We start from the raw sequence: 18,556 nt of genomic DNA, 5'->3' as shown, positions 1-18,556 counted from the left end.
AAAATGTAGAGTGCAAATAGGTATTCTAGAGGAGACACACTTGGAAAGTAATGAGCATGTGAATTTGATAAAGAAAGGTTTTCAGGATGGTTATTCATCAGAATACCTGGGGCAAAGGAAGAGAGGAGTAATTATACTAATTGCAAGAGGAGCTCCAATAAAAACAGAAGAGGAAAAAAGACAATAATGGTAGATCTGTAGTACTAAGGGGCTACTGGCAAAGGAGGAAGATCACACTGGCATGCATTTATATTCCACAGAGAACTGCTATAATGGAGCTAAAGAAAATTCTGGGAGAAACAATCAGCTTTCAGCAATGAATATTACTTATAGGTGGAAACTGGAATTTGATTTGCAACAATGAAGATGTGTCTGAAGGGCTCAGAAAGAGGAATATAACCAAGGAGTGTAGATTTTTTAAAGAAATCTATGAAAATATTTGATAGAGAAGATGTGAATTCAGTACTAGGAATTCAAAGTGAATTTACATATTATTCCCCAAGATACAAAACTGGACTAGGCGAGATAGAATTTACATTTCACAGGGACATGAGCATTTCATTTAAGATCTTGATATGTACCCAATAACTATTTCAGATCATGTACCAATAATAACTAAATAAAAGCACAGGTAAAAAAACAAAAATGAGGCACTGGCTCTTTCCCACCTATCTGAAAACAGAGGAATTTAAAGAACGGGTAGTGGAAATTATTCAGGAGCTATTAGAGAAGATAGACACTTCTTCTGAAAATACAGCTAAGGATTGGGATAAAATTAAAGTGAAATTTAAAAATTGGGAGGAAATAAAAGAAAGGGAGTTATGGTTAAGAAGTAACAAGAATTATTTAGAGGGACTGATAAATATTAAAGTATTGCAAATTTGGGAAATCTCACGTAAGAGCAACTGCAGAATGCTAAACAGAAAATAAGGGAGTACCTCAATAATATGCATGAGTATAGATAATTACTGCTAAGCAATTGTTTTTTGACAATAACTCTAGAGCACAAAACGTTTAGCACAATGACTCAGGCAACAGAAAGTAGAAAGGGTTGTCACCAAGCATAGGAAGCCTTTAACAAGGGGTCCTGTAGAAATATTATTAGAAATATTTCAGAACTTCTATGAAAAGTCTGCATAAAGCAGAGAAACATGGAAATCAAAAAAGGTACAATTGAAAATGTTTATGGAAGAATTAAATATGCCAAGGTTACAGGGAGAGGAGACTCAGTTACTAACAGGATAGGAGGAGATGAGATAAAACGGTGATGTACAACCAATCTACAGGAAAGTCCCCAGGAATGGATGGTATTCTTGCAGAAGTTTGGAAGCTAGGAGGGAAAAAAAAACCTATAAAGATTTGGAAGGTTTTGTTTAACAGTACTTCAAGAGGAGGAGAAGTACCAACTTCCTGGAAGAAAGAGGTGGTAGCTGTAACACCTAAAAGGGGTAAAGGCTCAACAGATCCAGCTTCCTACAGGCCCATTTCAATACTAAACCATGATTATAAAGTGTTTATGTCTACAATGGCTAAAAAAATAGCAAAAGTGATGCCAAAATTGATAGATATTGATCAATGTGGTTTTGTGGAGGGAAGGCAACCATTTGACAACATAAAAGTACAGTTTTGTACCTACCATAAATGTAGATGTTCGAGTGCTAATACAGCTGCAGTCATAACAGATGGGTTGTCCTGCCGTCAGGCGGGTCCTCGGTCGGCCGAATTCCAAAGTCTAGGTCCGGCGTCGGTTGCCGTCGCTTCTTCCCTGACGTCTGTGCGACAGGGGTATAAAGGAACCAGCCGACGCCATTTTCTTCAGTTTTTCTTGCCCCAGATGTCAGGTTCCCCCAGAAGGAAGGCAATACATAAATTTGTGTAATAATGCAGTGCAATATAATCAAAATAACAGTAGTTGCAAGCAAATACATCATAAATGAATACCCCAATCAGGTTGTATGAGGATGTGTTAGCCTATAGGCCTGTCCCAAGAGGGGAAGGAGGGAGGGAAACCTGGACTGCAGCTGTATTAGCACTCGAACATCTACATTTAAGGTAGGTACAAAACTGTTCTATGTTCATCGTGCATACAGCTGCAGTCATAACAGATGGGTAGAATCCCAAAGCTAAGAAAGGGGTGGTAGGCACTAGGTGGAACTAGGAGGAGCCAAAATGCCCTGCAAGACTGCAGTGGCAAAGCCTGCTTTAGACTTGGAGTATAATGGTAGGTTGTAGTGCTTGGAGAAGGTATGCACAGAACTCCAAGTGGCTGCTTCCAAAATATCCTTGGTAGGAACTCCTCTGAGGAAGGCTGCAGAGGTGGCTGTGGCCCTGGTGGAATGAGTTCTAATGCCTGTAGGTACAGTTTTGCCATGAAAGGAATAGCAAAAGCGTATGCAGTGGGCTATCCATTTTGAGATTGTCTGTTTGGAAATTGGCTTTCCTTGAGCTCCCACCGCATAGGCCACAAAGAGCTGCTCTGATTTTCTGAAAGGCTTTGTTCTGTCCAAATAATAACACAGTTGTCTGTGGATGTCCAAGGAGTGTAGTAATCTCTCCCCTTTGTTTTGAGGATTAGGATAAATAGTAGGTAAATGTATGGCCTGATTTAAAGCTACCCTGGATACCACTTCAGGCATAAAGGATGAGTTGGTTTGTAAGGAAACTCTGTCCTGATGGAAGATGATAAAAGGCTGGACAGCCATGACAGCCTGTAGTTCTGAAACTCTGCGAGCTGAGGTGATAGCCAGAAGGAAAGCTGTTTTCCAGGACAAATATTGCAAATCTGATGAGGCAGCTGGCTCAAAGGGAGGCAAGGTCAGTTTTTCCAGAATGAAATTAAGATCCCAAGCAGGTACTGGTTGTTTCCTTGGAGGTCTTAGATTCTTAGCCCCTCTGAGGAACTGTCTTAAGAGAGGGTGAGAGAATAAAGGTGGATCAGTGTTGTATTCTGCAGAAATGGCTGAGGCATGGATTTTGATGGAGGAGAAAGAAAGTCCACTGCTTAGCAGTAGAGCCAAATATTGTAGTATTTGAGGTAAATTCAGTTTTCCAGGATCCTGGCCCTTTTTCTCATTCCAGACACAAAAACGTTTCCATTTTGCGGAGTAAGCTTTTCTAGTTGATGGCCTTCTGGCCTCCAAAATGACATCCTGCATCTCCTTGGAGAGTAGGGCCTGTTGTGATGCTAAGGAATCTTCCATGCGGCTAGATTGAGTGTTTTTAGCTGGCTGTGAAGAGTTTTGAAGCTGTGCTGAGTCAGAAGAAGAGGCATTAGAGGCAGGGTCCATGGTGGGGAATGAGTCAGGCTCCTCAGGAGTGGGTACCAGTGTTGCCTTGGCCAGTCCGGAGCAATGAGAATCATGTTTGGTCTGTCTGCTCTGGTTTTCAATAGAACTTTGGGCAGCAGAGGAAGAGGTGGGAAGGCATAAACTGTCATTGATGTCCAACTGAAAGAGAGAGCGTCCACTCTCCAGGCCTTTGGATGGAAGATCCTTGAGCAGAATTTTGTCAATTGATGATTTTTGTGGGAGGAAAAGATATCTATGTCTGGCCTTTCCCATTCTTGGATTATTTCTGTAAAAACTTTTGGATGCAATTTCCATTCGTGTGGATCTGTCATATTCCTGCTTAAGTTGTCTGTCAGCGTGTTTTCCTTGCCTGGCAAGTACTGTGCTTGTAGTTCCATTTGTAAGTCCATGGCCATGTTCCAAAGTGACATGGCCAGTCTGCATAGGGGGTAAGAATGTGTTCCTCCCTGTTTGTTTATGTACCACATAACTGTGGTGTTGTCCGTTCTTATCAATAGTTGACCTGGTTGTAGAAGGTCCTTGAAAGCTATAATAGCATTTATTACTGCTAGCATTTCTTTTTGATTGATGTGAAGGTGGTTTTCTTTTTGGGACCATTTGCCCTGAATGCACCGATCTGTCATGTGCGCCCCCTAGGCGTAGTCCGAGGCGTCTGTTGTGATGACTTGATTTGCTTGAGGCCTGCTGAATGGAAGACCTGTGTTTGTTTGACATGCTTGAGCCCACCACAGAAATTCCTTTTGCAGACATGGAATTAGTGGTATTATTGTTTCCAAACTGTGGCTGTGTTGAGACCATATGTTTTTCAGGTACCATTGTAGTTTCCTCATATGCAGCTTTGCACATGGGATTAGTAAGATGCAAGATGCCATGAATTCCATAGCCTGCAGGATTTTCCTTGCAGTCAGCCTGGTGCAATTTGCTAGTGTTCTGAAGTATTGAATTAGTTGCTGCTGCTTCTCTGGTATGAGGTAGGCCATCTGGGTGTTTGTGTCCAAATTGGCACCCAGGAAAATTATCTTCCGAGAGGGTATTAGCCTTGATTTCTTTTTGTTGACTGTGTATCCCAGAGAGTTCAACAACATTATTACATAAGCCAGATGTTTCAGAAGAATGTGCTTGCTGTCCGCTTGGATCAGGCAGTCGTCCAAATAGGGGTATATTTGTATCTCTTGAAGTCTGCAGTAGGCAATTACTGATGCCAGGCATTTCGTGAATACTCTGGGTGCAGTAGATAAGCCAAAGGGCAATGCAGAGAATTGATAATGGGTTGAACCTGCAAGAAATCTGAGGTACCTTCTGCAATTTTGTCTGATTGGGACATGCAGGTATGCCTCCTTGAGGTCCAATGTTACCAGCCAAGACTCCTTGCCCAGCATGGGAAGAAGTTGCTGTAGAGTGAGCATCTTGAATTTTGTGCAGTAGAAATGTGTTTAGGATGGATAGGTCCAAAATAGGTCTCCAATCTTTTCCCTTCCTTGGCACCAGAAATAGCCTGGAATAAAAACCTTGACCTTGTTCGTGCGTAGGTACCTCTTATAGGTTCATAGGTTTATACTAGGCTATCTGCCCTAAGGCATTTATAAGCCTAGCCCAAAGTTTTGTGGCTTACGCCACGCCTTATATGACAAAATACTGTACCCATTAGTTTGTTATGCCTCTGTCCAGCAGTGACACAGAGATGATTCCCGGGGTAAACCTACGATCTCCCATCCACAGGTCAAGATTTCTCTTGAACAGAGCCAGCGAGGTGCTCTGCCTCACATGGACCGGGATTTTATTCCACAGCATAGGGAGTCTCCGAGTGATAAATCTATCCCTCCAGCACGTCCTATTTATATCCGTGCTAAGGTTTAAGTCGCTTGCTCTAGTGGTTTTGGTGGATTTGGATTTTTTGAGGTGGAGCATGTCCATTAATTCCGGGTTGGACATGGCCTTGTATGTCAGGCACGTGTCACCTCTGAGCAGATGGTATGCGACTGAATAGAGCTGGAGTTTCTTCAATCTGGCAGCATATGACAGATTTTGGCGTCCCTTTATCCTTTTGGTGAGGAACTTTTGGGGTCTCTCCAATTGCTGCAGATGTCGGGTGAGATACATCCTGAATGGGGCACTGTACTCAATCATTGGTCTGATAAGTGAAGAGTACAGGGGAACAATTACCTCACTAGATCTGGATGTGAATCCCTTCATGATCAGGTGGGCAATGTAGAAGGTCTTTCTAACCACTTTAGCAACGTGAGTGTCAAAAGAAAGGCCACTGTCAACCTGGGTCCCCAGGTCCCTGATAACCTCTTCTGTGCTTAGTGGATTGCCACCTATATGGTAGCTTGGGGTTACCTTGTTTTTCCCGAAGGGTATGACTATACATTTTTTGGCGTTTAACTTCAGGCCATGGCTCTGGCACCAGCTATCTGTTTCTGTGAGTCCCTTCTGAAGGATATCCGTGTCCGATGCACTTTCCACTATGGCGCCCAGTTTGCAGTCGTCTGCAAACTTTGTCAGCCAAAGTCCTCCCATGTTGGCCTGTACTTCTGAGAAGTAGATGCCGAACAATAGGGGGCCAAGGACCGAGCCCTGTGGGACACCACTTGTGACCGGCTTGGAGTCTGACATAGCGCCAGCAACTCTAACCCTGTGGGTTCTGTCCTTAAGCCAGTTTGCAACCCATCTTGTGACATATGGGTTTACATTTAAGCTGGTAAGTTTTTCTACAATACCCGAGTGGGGTATTGTGCCGAAAGCCTTTGCAAGGTCAAGGTAGGCTGTATGGACTGCCCTTCCCTCATCAATGGCCTTGGTGACTGTTTCGAAGAAGTCGACCAAGTTCAAAAGGCATGATCTGCCCTTGACGAAGCCAAACTGGGTCGGGTCCAATGTCTGCAATGTTTATGAGATCTGTAATTTGCCTTTGTGCCTGTGCCCTTTGATTGTGCGGCAGGTTTGGCATGCCTCTCATTTTTGGAAGGGTGTGAAAATGGAATTTGTAGCCTCTGTTTATAATGTCCAGGATCCATTTGTCCTTTGTGACAATATGCCAATTTTTTGAAAATAATGCCAGCTTTCCTCCTAAGGGGGCTGCCATTTGAGACTTGGTTGGCATGCAAAGGGGAAAGTCATTGGGTTTGCTTTCTGAAAGATTGTGAGTTATCCTCACCATCTCTTTGTGCAGGAGCTTGCCATTGTCTGCCTCTAAACGATCCTTGGGATTGTCCTCTGCCCCTCGGGCGCCTGTATCTGCCTCTTTGGGGTCTGTCCGTGGCAGGAAAGGACCAGTTTTTGGAAGGCCAATTTCTACTAAAACGTGGGGGTTGTACCTGTAGGAATTCTTTCACAGTTTGCATTGATTTAGCCTTTTCCTCCATTTTCCTTAACACCTCCTCAGCAATAGCACCAAATAGTACATCCTTTTGAAGAGGGGCGTCTAGTAATTTTGCTTTGACATGATCAGGTAAGGCTTGTTCCTTGAGCCAGGCATGCCTACGTATGACCGATCCTGTAACAGCAGCTCTACATGAGGCCTCTAGAGCATCAAAACCACATTGTAAGGTATGCTTACCCACTTGTTCTGCACTATGCATCAAATCCTGCAACTCCTTCAAGTCTGGTTGTTCAGGTTGTGACATTTTACTTTTCAATTGTGATAACAAAAACTGTTGGTATTTTAGCATATGAAACTGACAGTTTAAGGCCCTCATGGATAAGGTAGCCGAGGTATATATCTTTTTTCCCCACCTTTATAAGGATCTGAAGTATCTCTCGGAAGGTAGTGGATTTTTAGCAATGGAGGCCTTAACTCCCTTGGGGCCCTGTGAGATGGTTTCTGGGTCAGCAGCATGGCTTTTGTATAGAAATTGGTGTGAGTCAGGAACCCTGTAGTACCTGTCAGGCTTAACTGGGGCTGGAGGTAGAGAGTCCGGGTTAAGGCAAGCCTACGAGTAAACATCATCTAGGATGTCCAAGACAGGAGGTATAGCCAGAGGCCTGTGCTGAGGTAGCAAGAGAAATTCCCTGAGCCTTTTCTTGGAATCTGAATAATCTTGGCCTTCCCAGTGGAAGTGTTCCCTTAAGGTATGCAAAGTTTCCCCAAATGAGTAATCCTCTGGGGGGGAGACAGAAGGGATGGACTCCTCCGCATCAGAGTCTTCAAAAGGGGAGTAAGAATGTTCCTGATCATCAGAATGCTCTGAAATAATGGAGCCCTGATCAGAGGAGGGGGAATCTTCCTCCACTCTGGGCCTTTTGTCCGGTGGGGGCTGAGAACCTCTGATAAGAGTAATTAAATCCTCAGCCAATTTAAGCATCTGTTTCTTAGGCATGGGGCCTGGAGATGGGCCCTGTGTAGCTGGTCTCTTAGAGTGCATGGTTGCTTTAGACTTTGTGAAAGCCTTGATGGAGAAAGAAGAGGAAGGTCTGAAGACACCTTGAGTGGAGGTGGACCTGTCCACATTCTGAGTTTCAACGCCAAGAGTGGCTTCGGTATCTGTAGTTGGGGTGTGGGCCGAGGAGCCTGCGACCTCGGGCACAGGAGACACCGTCAAAGAAGTGTCGTCGGTAGTCAGGGGCTGCGTAGGCGCCTCGCTGAGAACCGGACCACGTGTAGTCGGCTTTGGCGTGGTGTCGGTAGAGGCCGCGGACCTCGTGTGTCGGTCCTTGTCTTTGCGTTTTTTAGACAAAACCGGAGTCGGAGTATCCGACGACATAGTATAGTTAAATGCTTTTCCAAAATAATGCTGGGCGAACTCCGCCCGACGCTTAATAGTGCGTTTGTTGAATGTAGCACAAAAGCGACAGACCGAGACGTCGTGGTCTGGGCCTAAACAAGGTATACAGAGGGAATGGAAATCCTTATGCGGTATTTGCTTCCCACAAGAAATACAATTATTAACTTTGTCTGACATCGGTCTGAGGCAAGAAAAGTTTCCCCAACGGGGTACTTAGCTTTTAAGAAGACTTCGGTTTCCAAATTTTCGTAATCTCAGGTGCTGGCCGACCGGCACTTGCGAACTGCTTCTGCTTCGGGCACCGCACGGCAAGAAATACTGAAGAAAATGGCGTCGGCGGCTGGTTCCTTTATACCCTTGTCGCACTGACATCAGGGAAGAAGCGACGACAACCGACGCCAGACCTAGACTTTGGAATTCGGCCAACCGAGGACCCGCCTGACGGCAGGACAACCCATCTGTTATGACTGCAGCTGTATGCACGATGAACATCAGAACAGTGATGATCCGGAGGGAAGCAGAATGTAAGGAAATACCACTGTTGCTGGTGGGTCTTGATACAGAGAAAGCATTTGAGAGTGTACGCTAGGATTTTATGAGCAAAACAATGTAAGCATTCACATTCCCTGATAAAATTATAAGGTTGATTAGGAGGATATATGAAGGATCGGAGGTGAAAATTAAACTGGGTAGGTCCTCTCTGATAACCTGTGCATGGGAAGAGGAATCAGCAGAGGTGTCCTTTCTCCCCTTTGTTATTTGCATTACATTTACAACCACTGACAAAGAAAATAAGGGACTCAGAAATTCAAGGATATAACTGGTATGGCCAGTCAAGAAATGTTGGCTCTATTTGAAAAAGACATTATTTTATACCAGACAAATCTAGAAAGGGACATTACAGTGCTGCAGAACATACCAAGAGAGTTTCAAATCTCTTCAGGATACAAAATTAATGAAGCTAAAACAAAAACAATAGTGGTAAATTATGTACCCACATATGAATTGGTTCAGCAATATCCATATTTATAGGAACATGATAAAATTAAGTATTTAGGAGTATAGATTAAAAACGATAATGGAGTGACAGCTAAGGATATGTGGGAGGAGTCTAAACAAAAGATAATACAAAAACTGAAAAAAAATGGAAGTTCTGTTATACGGATATTGATAGTAAGATACAAGCAGTTAAAATATTTTTAGTCCCTTTAGTCTTGTACACTGGTCAGGGGTGGCCACGGTGGTGCAGCGGTTAGCATTGTCGCCTCACAGCAAGAGGTTCTCCGGTTCGATCCTCGGCTGGGGCGCCTTCTGTACGGAGTCTGCATGTCCTCCCTGTAGTCATGTGGGTTTCCTCCGCGTGCTCCGGTTTCCTCCCACATCCCAAGGACATGCTGTAGGTGGACTGGAGACTCTAAATTGGCCCTAGGTGTGAGTGCGTGCATGTGTGTGCCTTCTGTGGAAGGTTGGGCGCCGGGCTGGCAACTCAACACCGTAAAACTCCGCTGCCAATCATGAGCGAACAGGTGATCCGCTGTGGAGACCCCTAACTGGGAAAAGTTGAAAGAAGAAGAAGTCTTGTACACTGGTCAGGCATATTTTTTATCAACCAGAGGAGAAGCTGTGGACAGCAATTAATAAAGAGGTGAAGGATTTTATCTGGGAGGGGAAGATGGCAAGAGTCAAGTGGGATAAGCTTATTCTTCCAAAAGAACAGGGCAGATTGGGATTACCTGAGTTGAAGGAGTATTTCAGAGCAACACAACTATGGCTCCTATACATAGCACAAGAAAAAAAACTAACTCGAAGAGGAAAGAGATGATGATGAAATGCATCGTCCAAACATTGGATGCAAACCTTTAAGGGGAACAACAATAATCATACAGAATATTACATTCATAAAGTAGCAGAAGGTCTTCTAAGAACTAAGCCAACATGGGAATAGAGAAAGGAGATTCTGCCAGCAGGGATGACTGCAATTAGGAATACAGACAATAAGCAAGAAGGGACAGGAATATATTGGAGAAAACTGGCAAAGGAACCAAGGCACTGAGAACACACTGCAAATTACTAGAGAGAAAAGGTAATAGAATGGGAGGATGCCAAGAACTTACTTGGACTGCAGGCTAGAGATTGCCTTCCATATCAAGGATTGACATCAAAGTACAGTGAAGAGAAAGAAATTGGGGGGGGGGGTTCTTGAAAGACCAGCACTAGTAGAGTTTTTAGTAGAATCAAGAACAGAAGTTGCCATTAAGAAAGAAAGAAAGAAATAGTACAGCATATAAAATATTTCATGATAGCTATAAGAATCAATCAGAGGAGGTTAGGAAGAACTGGAAAGAGAGATTAGATAAACAATTCACAAAAACAATAGGGGGATATATGTATGTTTACCAAATATGCAACAAAATCTAGAAGATTTGCGGTCTTTACCTGAAGTGTTTGCATAGTTATTTTTATTCCCCAAGCAGACTTCAAAGAATTTTTCCTCAAGCAGACAGCAAATGTTGGAGGTGTGATGGAGAAGAAAGGGGTAACTGGGAACATATTTTCTGAGAGTGTAATGAGTTGACAAACTGGAGTAACTAGGGAAATGATTTTTTTGAGCTATGATACAGAATCAGAATTGCCTAGACATAGTAAGGCCTTGTTGAGTCTAATTATGATGGCTGCCAAAAAGGCAATTACTAGAAAATGGAACTCAAAGTATAAATTGACTTTACTAGAAGTAGCAAAGATAGCAATAGAGATAAAACAACTGGAACTGGGACAATTAGAAAAGGGTGGGAGCAAATTACACTTTGAAATTTGGGATCAATACATGCAGAGGAGGAACAAGTTTTAAAAGAAGGCTGGACATGAATAAGCAATATAATGGTTGACTAACAATGACTGGATATGTTAAAAATGATGTATAATGTTTGCAGCTACAGTTGTGTCAGCACAGTTTGGAATGTACAATGCTTACAACTGAGATTGTGTCGTTATGGTTTACTTTCATTTATATAAATGTAACACTGCCTACGTCATACATGATAATTTAACAACAATTCTATTTGTTTATCTTATGCCCAGATACAATGTTAATCTTATTTACAGATAGCGTCATTACAGCAACAGCACCAGTCTTGAAAGTTCAGAATCAGCATACCAGAGGATGTTTAAGTGCGATCATATTCTTTCCTTTCCACTTTGTTTCAAACATCTCCAAGAAGTAAGCACATCGTGCACTGAGAATGCAGCGGTGGGCACAGAACGACTCACCATGCACAATAAAAACAACATCACTGTGGATACCTTGCTCCAGTAACCTAGTTTGAAACAAGGAACAGAAACATCTTATTATTTTGGTTAATGAAACAAAAACGAAAAAAAAAAAGTGTGTTGTTAAAAGCAAAATGAAAACAAACAAATTGGTAATTAATGGAAATTCCAGCTACATAAATATCAAGCTTAGAGATGGAAAGTTATTTCCTCAGTATCTAGTAGTTATGGGCTCACACACTCATGCATGCATTTTCTAACACCTGTTTCATCACATAAAAGGATGTAAGCCACAACCAATCTTAGCAAGCAAAGGGCATAATGCTGAGGACCAGTCCACCAACCCATCACTAGATGGATGACGCACACACACACAATTCAGAAAATCATCAATTCACCTACTGACAAAAGCAGTGACCCAATCAAAAGTCCATGAGGATGCATGCATCAAGCAAACACCTCACAGGACAGCAACCAAGCAGGAACCAAGGTGGACATAAGAAATGAACATGCAAAAATAAAAGTTATGCACTCACCAGAACTATGCATCTGTGTTCTCTCCCTCTGTATTTCTTCAACCAATAGAGGTTTGGACCTGACCTCGGATCAGACTTCAACCACTTCACTAGAATTTGGCTACACAATTCAACCCCCCCCCCCCCCTTCACTATCCATAATCCTATCTTCTGAAATAGCTTGGATCAAGTTTGCCTTTTAGTTAACATACCAATTATACCAAAAATACACCTGGCTATAAGCATAATCTAAATTAAGTTGAATATTAGCTACAGTAGAAGGAGGAGAAGAAGAGTGGAGCTCATCCATCAAGGTGGACAGGAAATACTCCTCAGGACATACTAGGAGCCCACTTAAAAAGAAGTTATAAAATAGGAGGGGGCTGGAGGGCAGGAGGTTGAGGAAGGATGAAAACAGACAATGCAGATGCATAGTTACAGTGAGTATACAACTTTTATATCTGATGTTGTCTTTTTCATCCATTTCTCAACGGATGGGACAGAAACCCCAGCTACAGTAACCCTTGGTGGCCCTCAATGAAGGATGTTCTAGAGTACATTGGAACCAAATGCTGCCCTATTCCTAGATAAGATGTCCAACTTGTAATGAGCTATAAATGTATGAGCAATGGACTATGTGGCAGTTGTCATCTATTGACACTCTGGACCACAAAGCAGATGATGTGGCCATAGAGCTGGTAGAATGAGCTTTAGACGGTTTAGGTAATGTCAATCCTTTGTATTTCTTTTGTCTGTAATAATAATCAGTGAGCCATCTAGCTTTAGTTACTTTTGATACTACCTTGCCCAATTTAGCTTTGGAAAAAAGAGACAAACAATTGGTCTGACTTTCTGAAATCTCCAGTTCTGTGAATATATAACCTAAGCTGTCTGTGAACATCCAACAGATGCAATATCTTTTCTCCCTTGTTGGAAAAACATGGAAATAAACTGGTAGATTGATGGACAGGGTTGATAACGGTCTCGGATGCCACTTTGGGTGGAAAAGAAGGGTTAGTCTGAAGGGATATCCTAGCCTTAGGAAAAATCAGATACAGTGGCTGCGAAGAAAGTGCCTAGTGTTCGAACACTTGTCTAGCCAATGTAAAGGTGATCAGGAAAAAGATTTTCCATGATAAGAACTTTAAGTCTACCTTGACTGAAGACTGAAACAGACGCTGGGTCAAAGCTTGAAGAAGTGCTGTTAAATTCCACAGAGGAGTGAGGTCCTTAATGGGAAGTCAAAGTAAAAAGATAACTTACATAATCTCAGACAGGCCAAAAAAGAACTATTTTCACCCAAGTGATCATTAGAAATGGCAACAAGTTGAAACTTAACTTCAAGTAAACAGCTCCATTACTGAAAATGGAAGCAAGGAAGTCAAGAACAGCTGGGACAGTTGTCCCTGGAGGGCCCAAATAGAAAACCTTTTCTATTTGCTCTTATAAATCTTTCTGACAGAAACTTCTGGGATGATGTAAGGATGTGATGAACTAGGGAAGAAAGACTGGAATGTCTAGCCATCACTGGAAATGGAGAAACCATGCTGTCAGTTTGAGGGTTTAAATATCCAGGTGAGGCATCCCGGACGGGTGAGACAGAAGGTCCTGAGAAGGATAGAACACCCAGGGAGGGTGAATTCGGTGAGGCCACTGGAAGGGAAACCACACCTGTCGAGGCCAGAATGGTGCAATGAGGATTACCTTGCTCTTCCACTGAAATGCTTTCTGAAGAAACGCGTGATTGGGGTACCAGGGGACCAACTGTGAATCAGAGAGTCTGGAGGAATCAGGGCAAAATACCTGCTTTACTTGGAACTAAGGGGAGAATGAGAGAGATCACAGCATTGTTGGCCCCATTGGCAAAAAACATTTCCGCCACTAACAAATTGAGAGATGACTTATGAGGAAGTAAAATGGACCTGCTCGGTCTTCCCCAGAATGTGAGTTGCCAATAGAAAACAGCCAGAAGAGACTGCCCATTGCCACACTCTCACTGCCATTTGACATAGGGGCTAGTACCAGTTTCTCCCATTTGTTGACGAATCATACCACCAGCATGCTGTCTGTCTAAATAGCAAACATCCCTAGAGAAAGAACATCTTGAAATGCCTGCAAAGCCAACAGGACTGTTCTCATTTCTACAATATGGTGTGAAGATTGACCTCAAATTGAGACCACATGTCTTGGACTTCCTTTCCAAGTGTTATGGGACAAGATCAGCTTATTAAAACATATATTAATTTCACTTTAATTAAGGATTCTATAATATGATTGTTAAAAGCAAATATAATTTGTAAGCAGGACTGTGGAAAAATACAGCTTCATAATCTGCAGTTACTGTTGTGTTTTAACTGCATTCTTTTAATATGCAACAAGGAAAAGTGTTGTAGGAGCAGAGGCATGTTAGAGGGACGTTAATTACCGTAAAAAGAATTTGTTAGCCTGACTCCTCTAGGCTAGGAGTCTGTTGTTGCTAGGAAAGGACTGAAATATCCAAGATCAGAAAACAAGACCCTTGATGCAGGCGGGTCATGTAAAGGAAAGTGTTCACGTGAAGTCCGAGGCGAGAATCACAAGGAATGAGAACATTTTATAGTCATTGATTTGCTGCAGTTATTGTAAACGTAAAAGTCTGCATGGCTGATTTGATAAGAAAGTGTATAAAAGATGCAGTTTTTCTAAGTTCAGAGAGACTGATTTTCCAACTGCTATGAAGATAGTCTCCCAGCATTGTAAATAAAAGATTTCTGTTTGCACGTCCTGATGTGTTGTTCCTGACTGAAGGTATACAAGGTAAATTCTTAATGTTATTTATTTTCTACTTTTAACATTATGGTGTCGTGCTGTGGATCTGAACTTTGGTATTGCTGCAAGGCAGTTCTGGAATAGGGCCCATCACAGATTTTCTGTGAATTCCACACCGCTTTCTATGGAACAGTCAGAGATTCAGCTGTGTAGCTATGAATGGTGTGCAAACATACTAGAATTGGCAGGGAAATTGTTTTGTAAGGGAAATGGGTTGGCTTGTTTTTTTCTCTTTTAGACAATTTTAGCAAAATGTAGAATAATCGAATGACTGTTTTTGTTTGACTGCGTTGTTTGTAAGGTATACAAAGTAAAAGTGGGAAGACCCCACAGCTAATGAGACTAGTAAATGTATGTGTGCAAACAGTAAAGGACCAATTAACACAAGGAGGCACCTTGTGTCAAGGGCAGTACCCTCAGGATTGAAATGTAAGAGATATGAGAAATGTTTTATTCTGTCAATGTATGAATGAGAGAAAAGAAAAGAAAGAAAAAGAGAAAAGGTTAAAGATAAAACAAGTTCATGAGCCCACAGCATGATTGGGACGCATACTATAAACTGTTAAAACAAGTTCATGAGCCTACAGCATGATGGGACATAGAAGTATGCATTGTTAAAATAAATTCATGAGCCCATAGCACACTGGGCGGTAAGTGTGATTGCGTGGAAGTACCCTCAAAGGATCCAAAAGAGTGGTCAGTTATGGACACAGTACCTATCCCCCCTGTTATCCTGATCACAATGCTGGAGCTGTAACTCTTGAGCTCCCGCAGTGACAAAAGCAAGGGGGTGCTGTGGGAAAAGGCTGATCGAAACCTCTCCTCTGTTGTTGGATGCTGACAGACTTCCTATCCTTCCCACTCTGTATGGTGTGTGGACTACTACAGCTATTTTCTGTCCTCGAAACTGCCAGGATCCAGGATTTGTAAGGTAAGCCTATCATTTTTTTAATTTATTTTATTATTTACAAACTAAGAAAAATGGGAGCAAAGATAAGCACGCAAGAACAAATCCCTGAAAAGGGAACACCTGCATATTTTTTTGTATTTTTAACAATGGGAAAGAAAGTTTAAGTATTTGCATGACTGGCTCCAGCTTACTAAGAATTGTTCTGGTGGGGTATTTCCATTAAATGGAACTTATGATAAGACTAAATTGATGACAGTGAAAGAAATTTTGGGAAAAAAGAAAAGCAAAGTAAATGGGGAACATATGACAGCATTTTATTCTTGGTACAGTGAAGCACTTAAAGGGGAAAAAGAGTCAGCATTAAGAAGGCTGCATAATGCTAATAAGAAATTGTTGCAACAAGAAAAAGAGGTTAAAAAATGCAGTACAGACCAGTAAAAAAAGGGATCCCTTAATCCAGTCTTAGCAGGTTTGGAACAAACTGAGGCTGGCCAAAAAGCAGAAACTTCTAAAGAGGGTAATAATCCTCCAGCAGCAACTGCACCCCCACCCCCCTATGCGCAGGTATGGGTACCTTCTGTACAAGCCTCTGCTGTTTCTCAGACCCCTACCTTTCGGTCCACTGTCCATTGGACATGCAGTCCGCGTGATACTGGTACATCTCAGACTAGTTCCCCTGTTCAAATTTCATCTTCTGAACAGGCATCTGCAGTCGACGGTGGGGGGGGGTCTTCTTCCTATCCTTCTCAGATAACTTCTGTGATGCCCGTGCACTGGCCCAGCAATCAAGAAGCCTCAATCCTCACCACTAACACCAGTGAGGGGCATCCACATAAGGAAAAGATAATAAATACACACACAGTAAAGTACAATTTCCCTTAAGAGCACACAGAGATCACAGTCAGTCTGTGGCTGGTTTCGCCCTTTCTCTCCAAATCCCCACTAAGACTCCCCACTGGCATAGCTATAGGATCCAGATCTCAGCCTAGTGGGCAAGCTAAAACCTCCAGCACCCTCTCTGCCCACCAGTACTTCGTGTCCTTGCCCAAATAGCTGACACACACACACACACACACACACACACACACACACACACACACACACACACACTTTGAGATAAGAGCTTAAACAACCACAGAGACACTACTGGGGAAAGCTGGCACACGTTCTCCAGCTGTGCGCCTTTTACCCAGAATATATGGTAGAAATCACTGCCAGCACCAAGCTAATATTTATCAGCAACTCAAAGGCCCTTAAAAGGGTGTCCAATTATTATTGTGCAATATTACTATCCAAATGGTAAGTGCAACCTCACAGTCAAGACTTATTTGGAGTAATTTGGTACAGTATCACTATATACATTCAATGTACTCTTAGAACTTAAATTATCTCTACACAAAACAGTCCCAGTTAAAAGGTTTGAAAATACTTAATAAATAATAAAAACACAAGACAATATTTCTTACTACACAGTGCTAGTCAGGAGTTCAGAGATCATACAGAAATGTTTAAAATAATACAGTAGAAAAGTTCTGACATCACAGAAAAACAAACTAGTCTAATCTTCCTATTTCCTAGCTATATCTAAGAGAAACACTAAAGTCTAAGATCCTACTTACACACAGACACAGGCAGTGCGGAGTTGGATGTTCTCAAGACAAATGCTCTAATGTTCTCATTCTTTCTCTCCTTAAATTGATAACACAGTACCACTGATTCATTTCTGATTACTTCATTTCTTTCTGGTTCCCAGGCTAACAGACTCTCAGAGGTTAATAGCCCCTTTGATCTTGCAGCTGATCAGGAACCAGGGCAATAAAAGAAATTATACGTGCAAATTCTAGCCATTAACTCTGGCCTCAAAACAACAGGCAGGATGTCTCCCTCTAGACATCTTGGCTCCAAATTTTGACATAAAAAATTGACTTATCAGCTTTGTTACAGCAGAGTGCATGGTTGTTACATTTTTGCAGTCCAATATCCAGTGCAGTCTTTCCACATTTAAGAGAACAAGCCTGTGACTTACATTAATATTTACAAATGACAGAATTATCTACAAAATTCTATCTGGCTAGACTGGCAGCCTTTACCTATCTTCACAGCTTCTACTTGCCCAACAGGGACATTAGTATTTGATACTCCTGTATCTCATCACACACGTTCACATGACAGGGTACAACAGGAGATTGCAACCTTTGGAGGGGATCTTTTGGCACCTCTCAGGGAAATTCTGCAGGCTAATAAGAAAATAAGAGAGAACTTGTTCATCGTCCCTAGACCCCTGTTGATTTGCATACTATGTCTAAAAGTTTTCCAAATATTAGGGATGATCCATTAAAATTTAGAGAAGAATTAAAAACTGTAATAGAATGTTACAATCCTGCTTTGACAGATTTAAATCAGCTGTTTAGGGTATATACTTCAGATGAAATAAGGAAGCAGTTACTGCAGAAGGCTGAGAAAACGAATTTTACTCTCACAGGGAATGCATTAACAGATAAACAGATAGCATTGTTAAACAAAATTATGGACATGTGTCAAGTTAGGACTGAGTTGTCTAAAATGCAAGCCCCTGTAGTCTATATGAGTCACCTTAAAACATTATTTGCCAGACATTTAGGAATATCAGACCCAGAAGAGCAAGCTAAGCCAGCTATTGCAGCAGCTTTTGTGCACGGTCTGCAAGCCCCTGTACAAAATCAAATAAAGCAAGTGCTCACAGACTGTCAAGGGAAGGACTTGGTCTCCTTATTCAGTGTTGCAAATCACTGTACAGAGTATCAGGAAAAATGGAGGAAGGATACTGAGGACAAGCTGTTAACTTTACAAATCAGGCAGCTGGAAAACCCAAGGGGTTGAGGCAGAAGCAGGGGAAGGGGTACAGGAAGTGCTAGAGGATTTAGTAAAAGTGCTGGCCAAGGGAACAAGGTGTATCTGGTTGGCAACAATGAGCTGGCAGTGCCCCCCCTCTGGCTTCATTTAACACATTTTGCTTCAACTGTGGAGAAATGCACAAATCCAATA

At 42.2% G+C, this 18,556-nt stretch overlaps 1 protein-coding gene across 1 annotated transcript in view; it reads right to left on the bottom strand.

Moving 5' to 3' along the window:
* Window positions 1–18,556, bottom strand: part of ABTB1 (ankyrin repeat and BTB domain containing 1) — a 1,282,257-nt gene that overhangs the window by 611,095 nt on the left and 652,606 nt on the right. The window contains exon 5 of the mRNA XM_044078542.1: window positions 11,187–11,346. Within this exon, the coding sequence (XP_043934477.1) occupies window positions 11,187–11,346 (160 nt within the window). The remainder of the gene's footprint in view (window positions 1–11,186; window positions 11,347–18,556) is intronic.

This window comes from Protopterus annectens, chromosome 7.part1, assembly GCF_019279795.1.
Source record: "Protopterus annectens isolate FY-2018-M chromosome 7.part1, PAN1.0, whole genome shotgun sequence".
NCBI classification, from domain to species: Eukaryota; Metazoa; Chordata; order Ceratodontiformes; family Protopteridae; genus Protopterus; species Protopterus annectens.
This window is presented reverse-complemented; position numbering and strand designations above follow the sequence as displayed.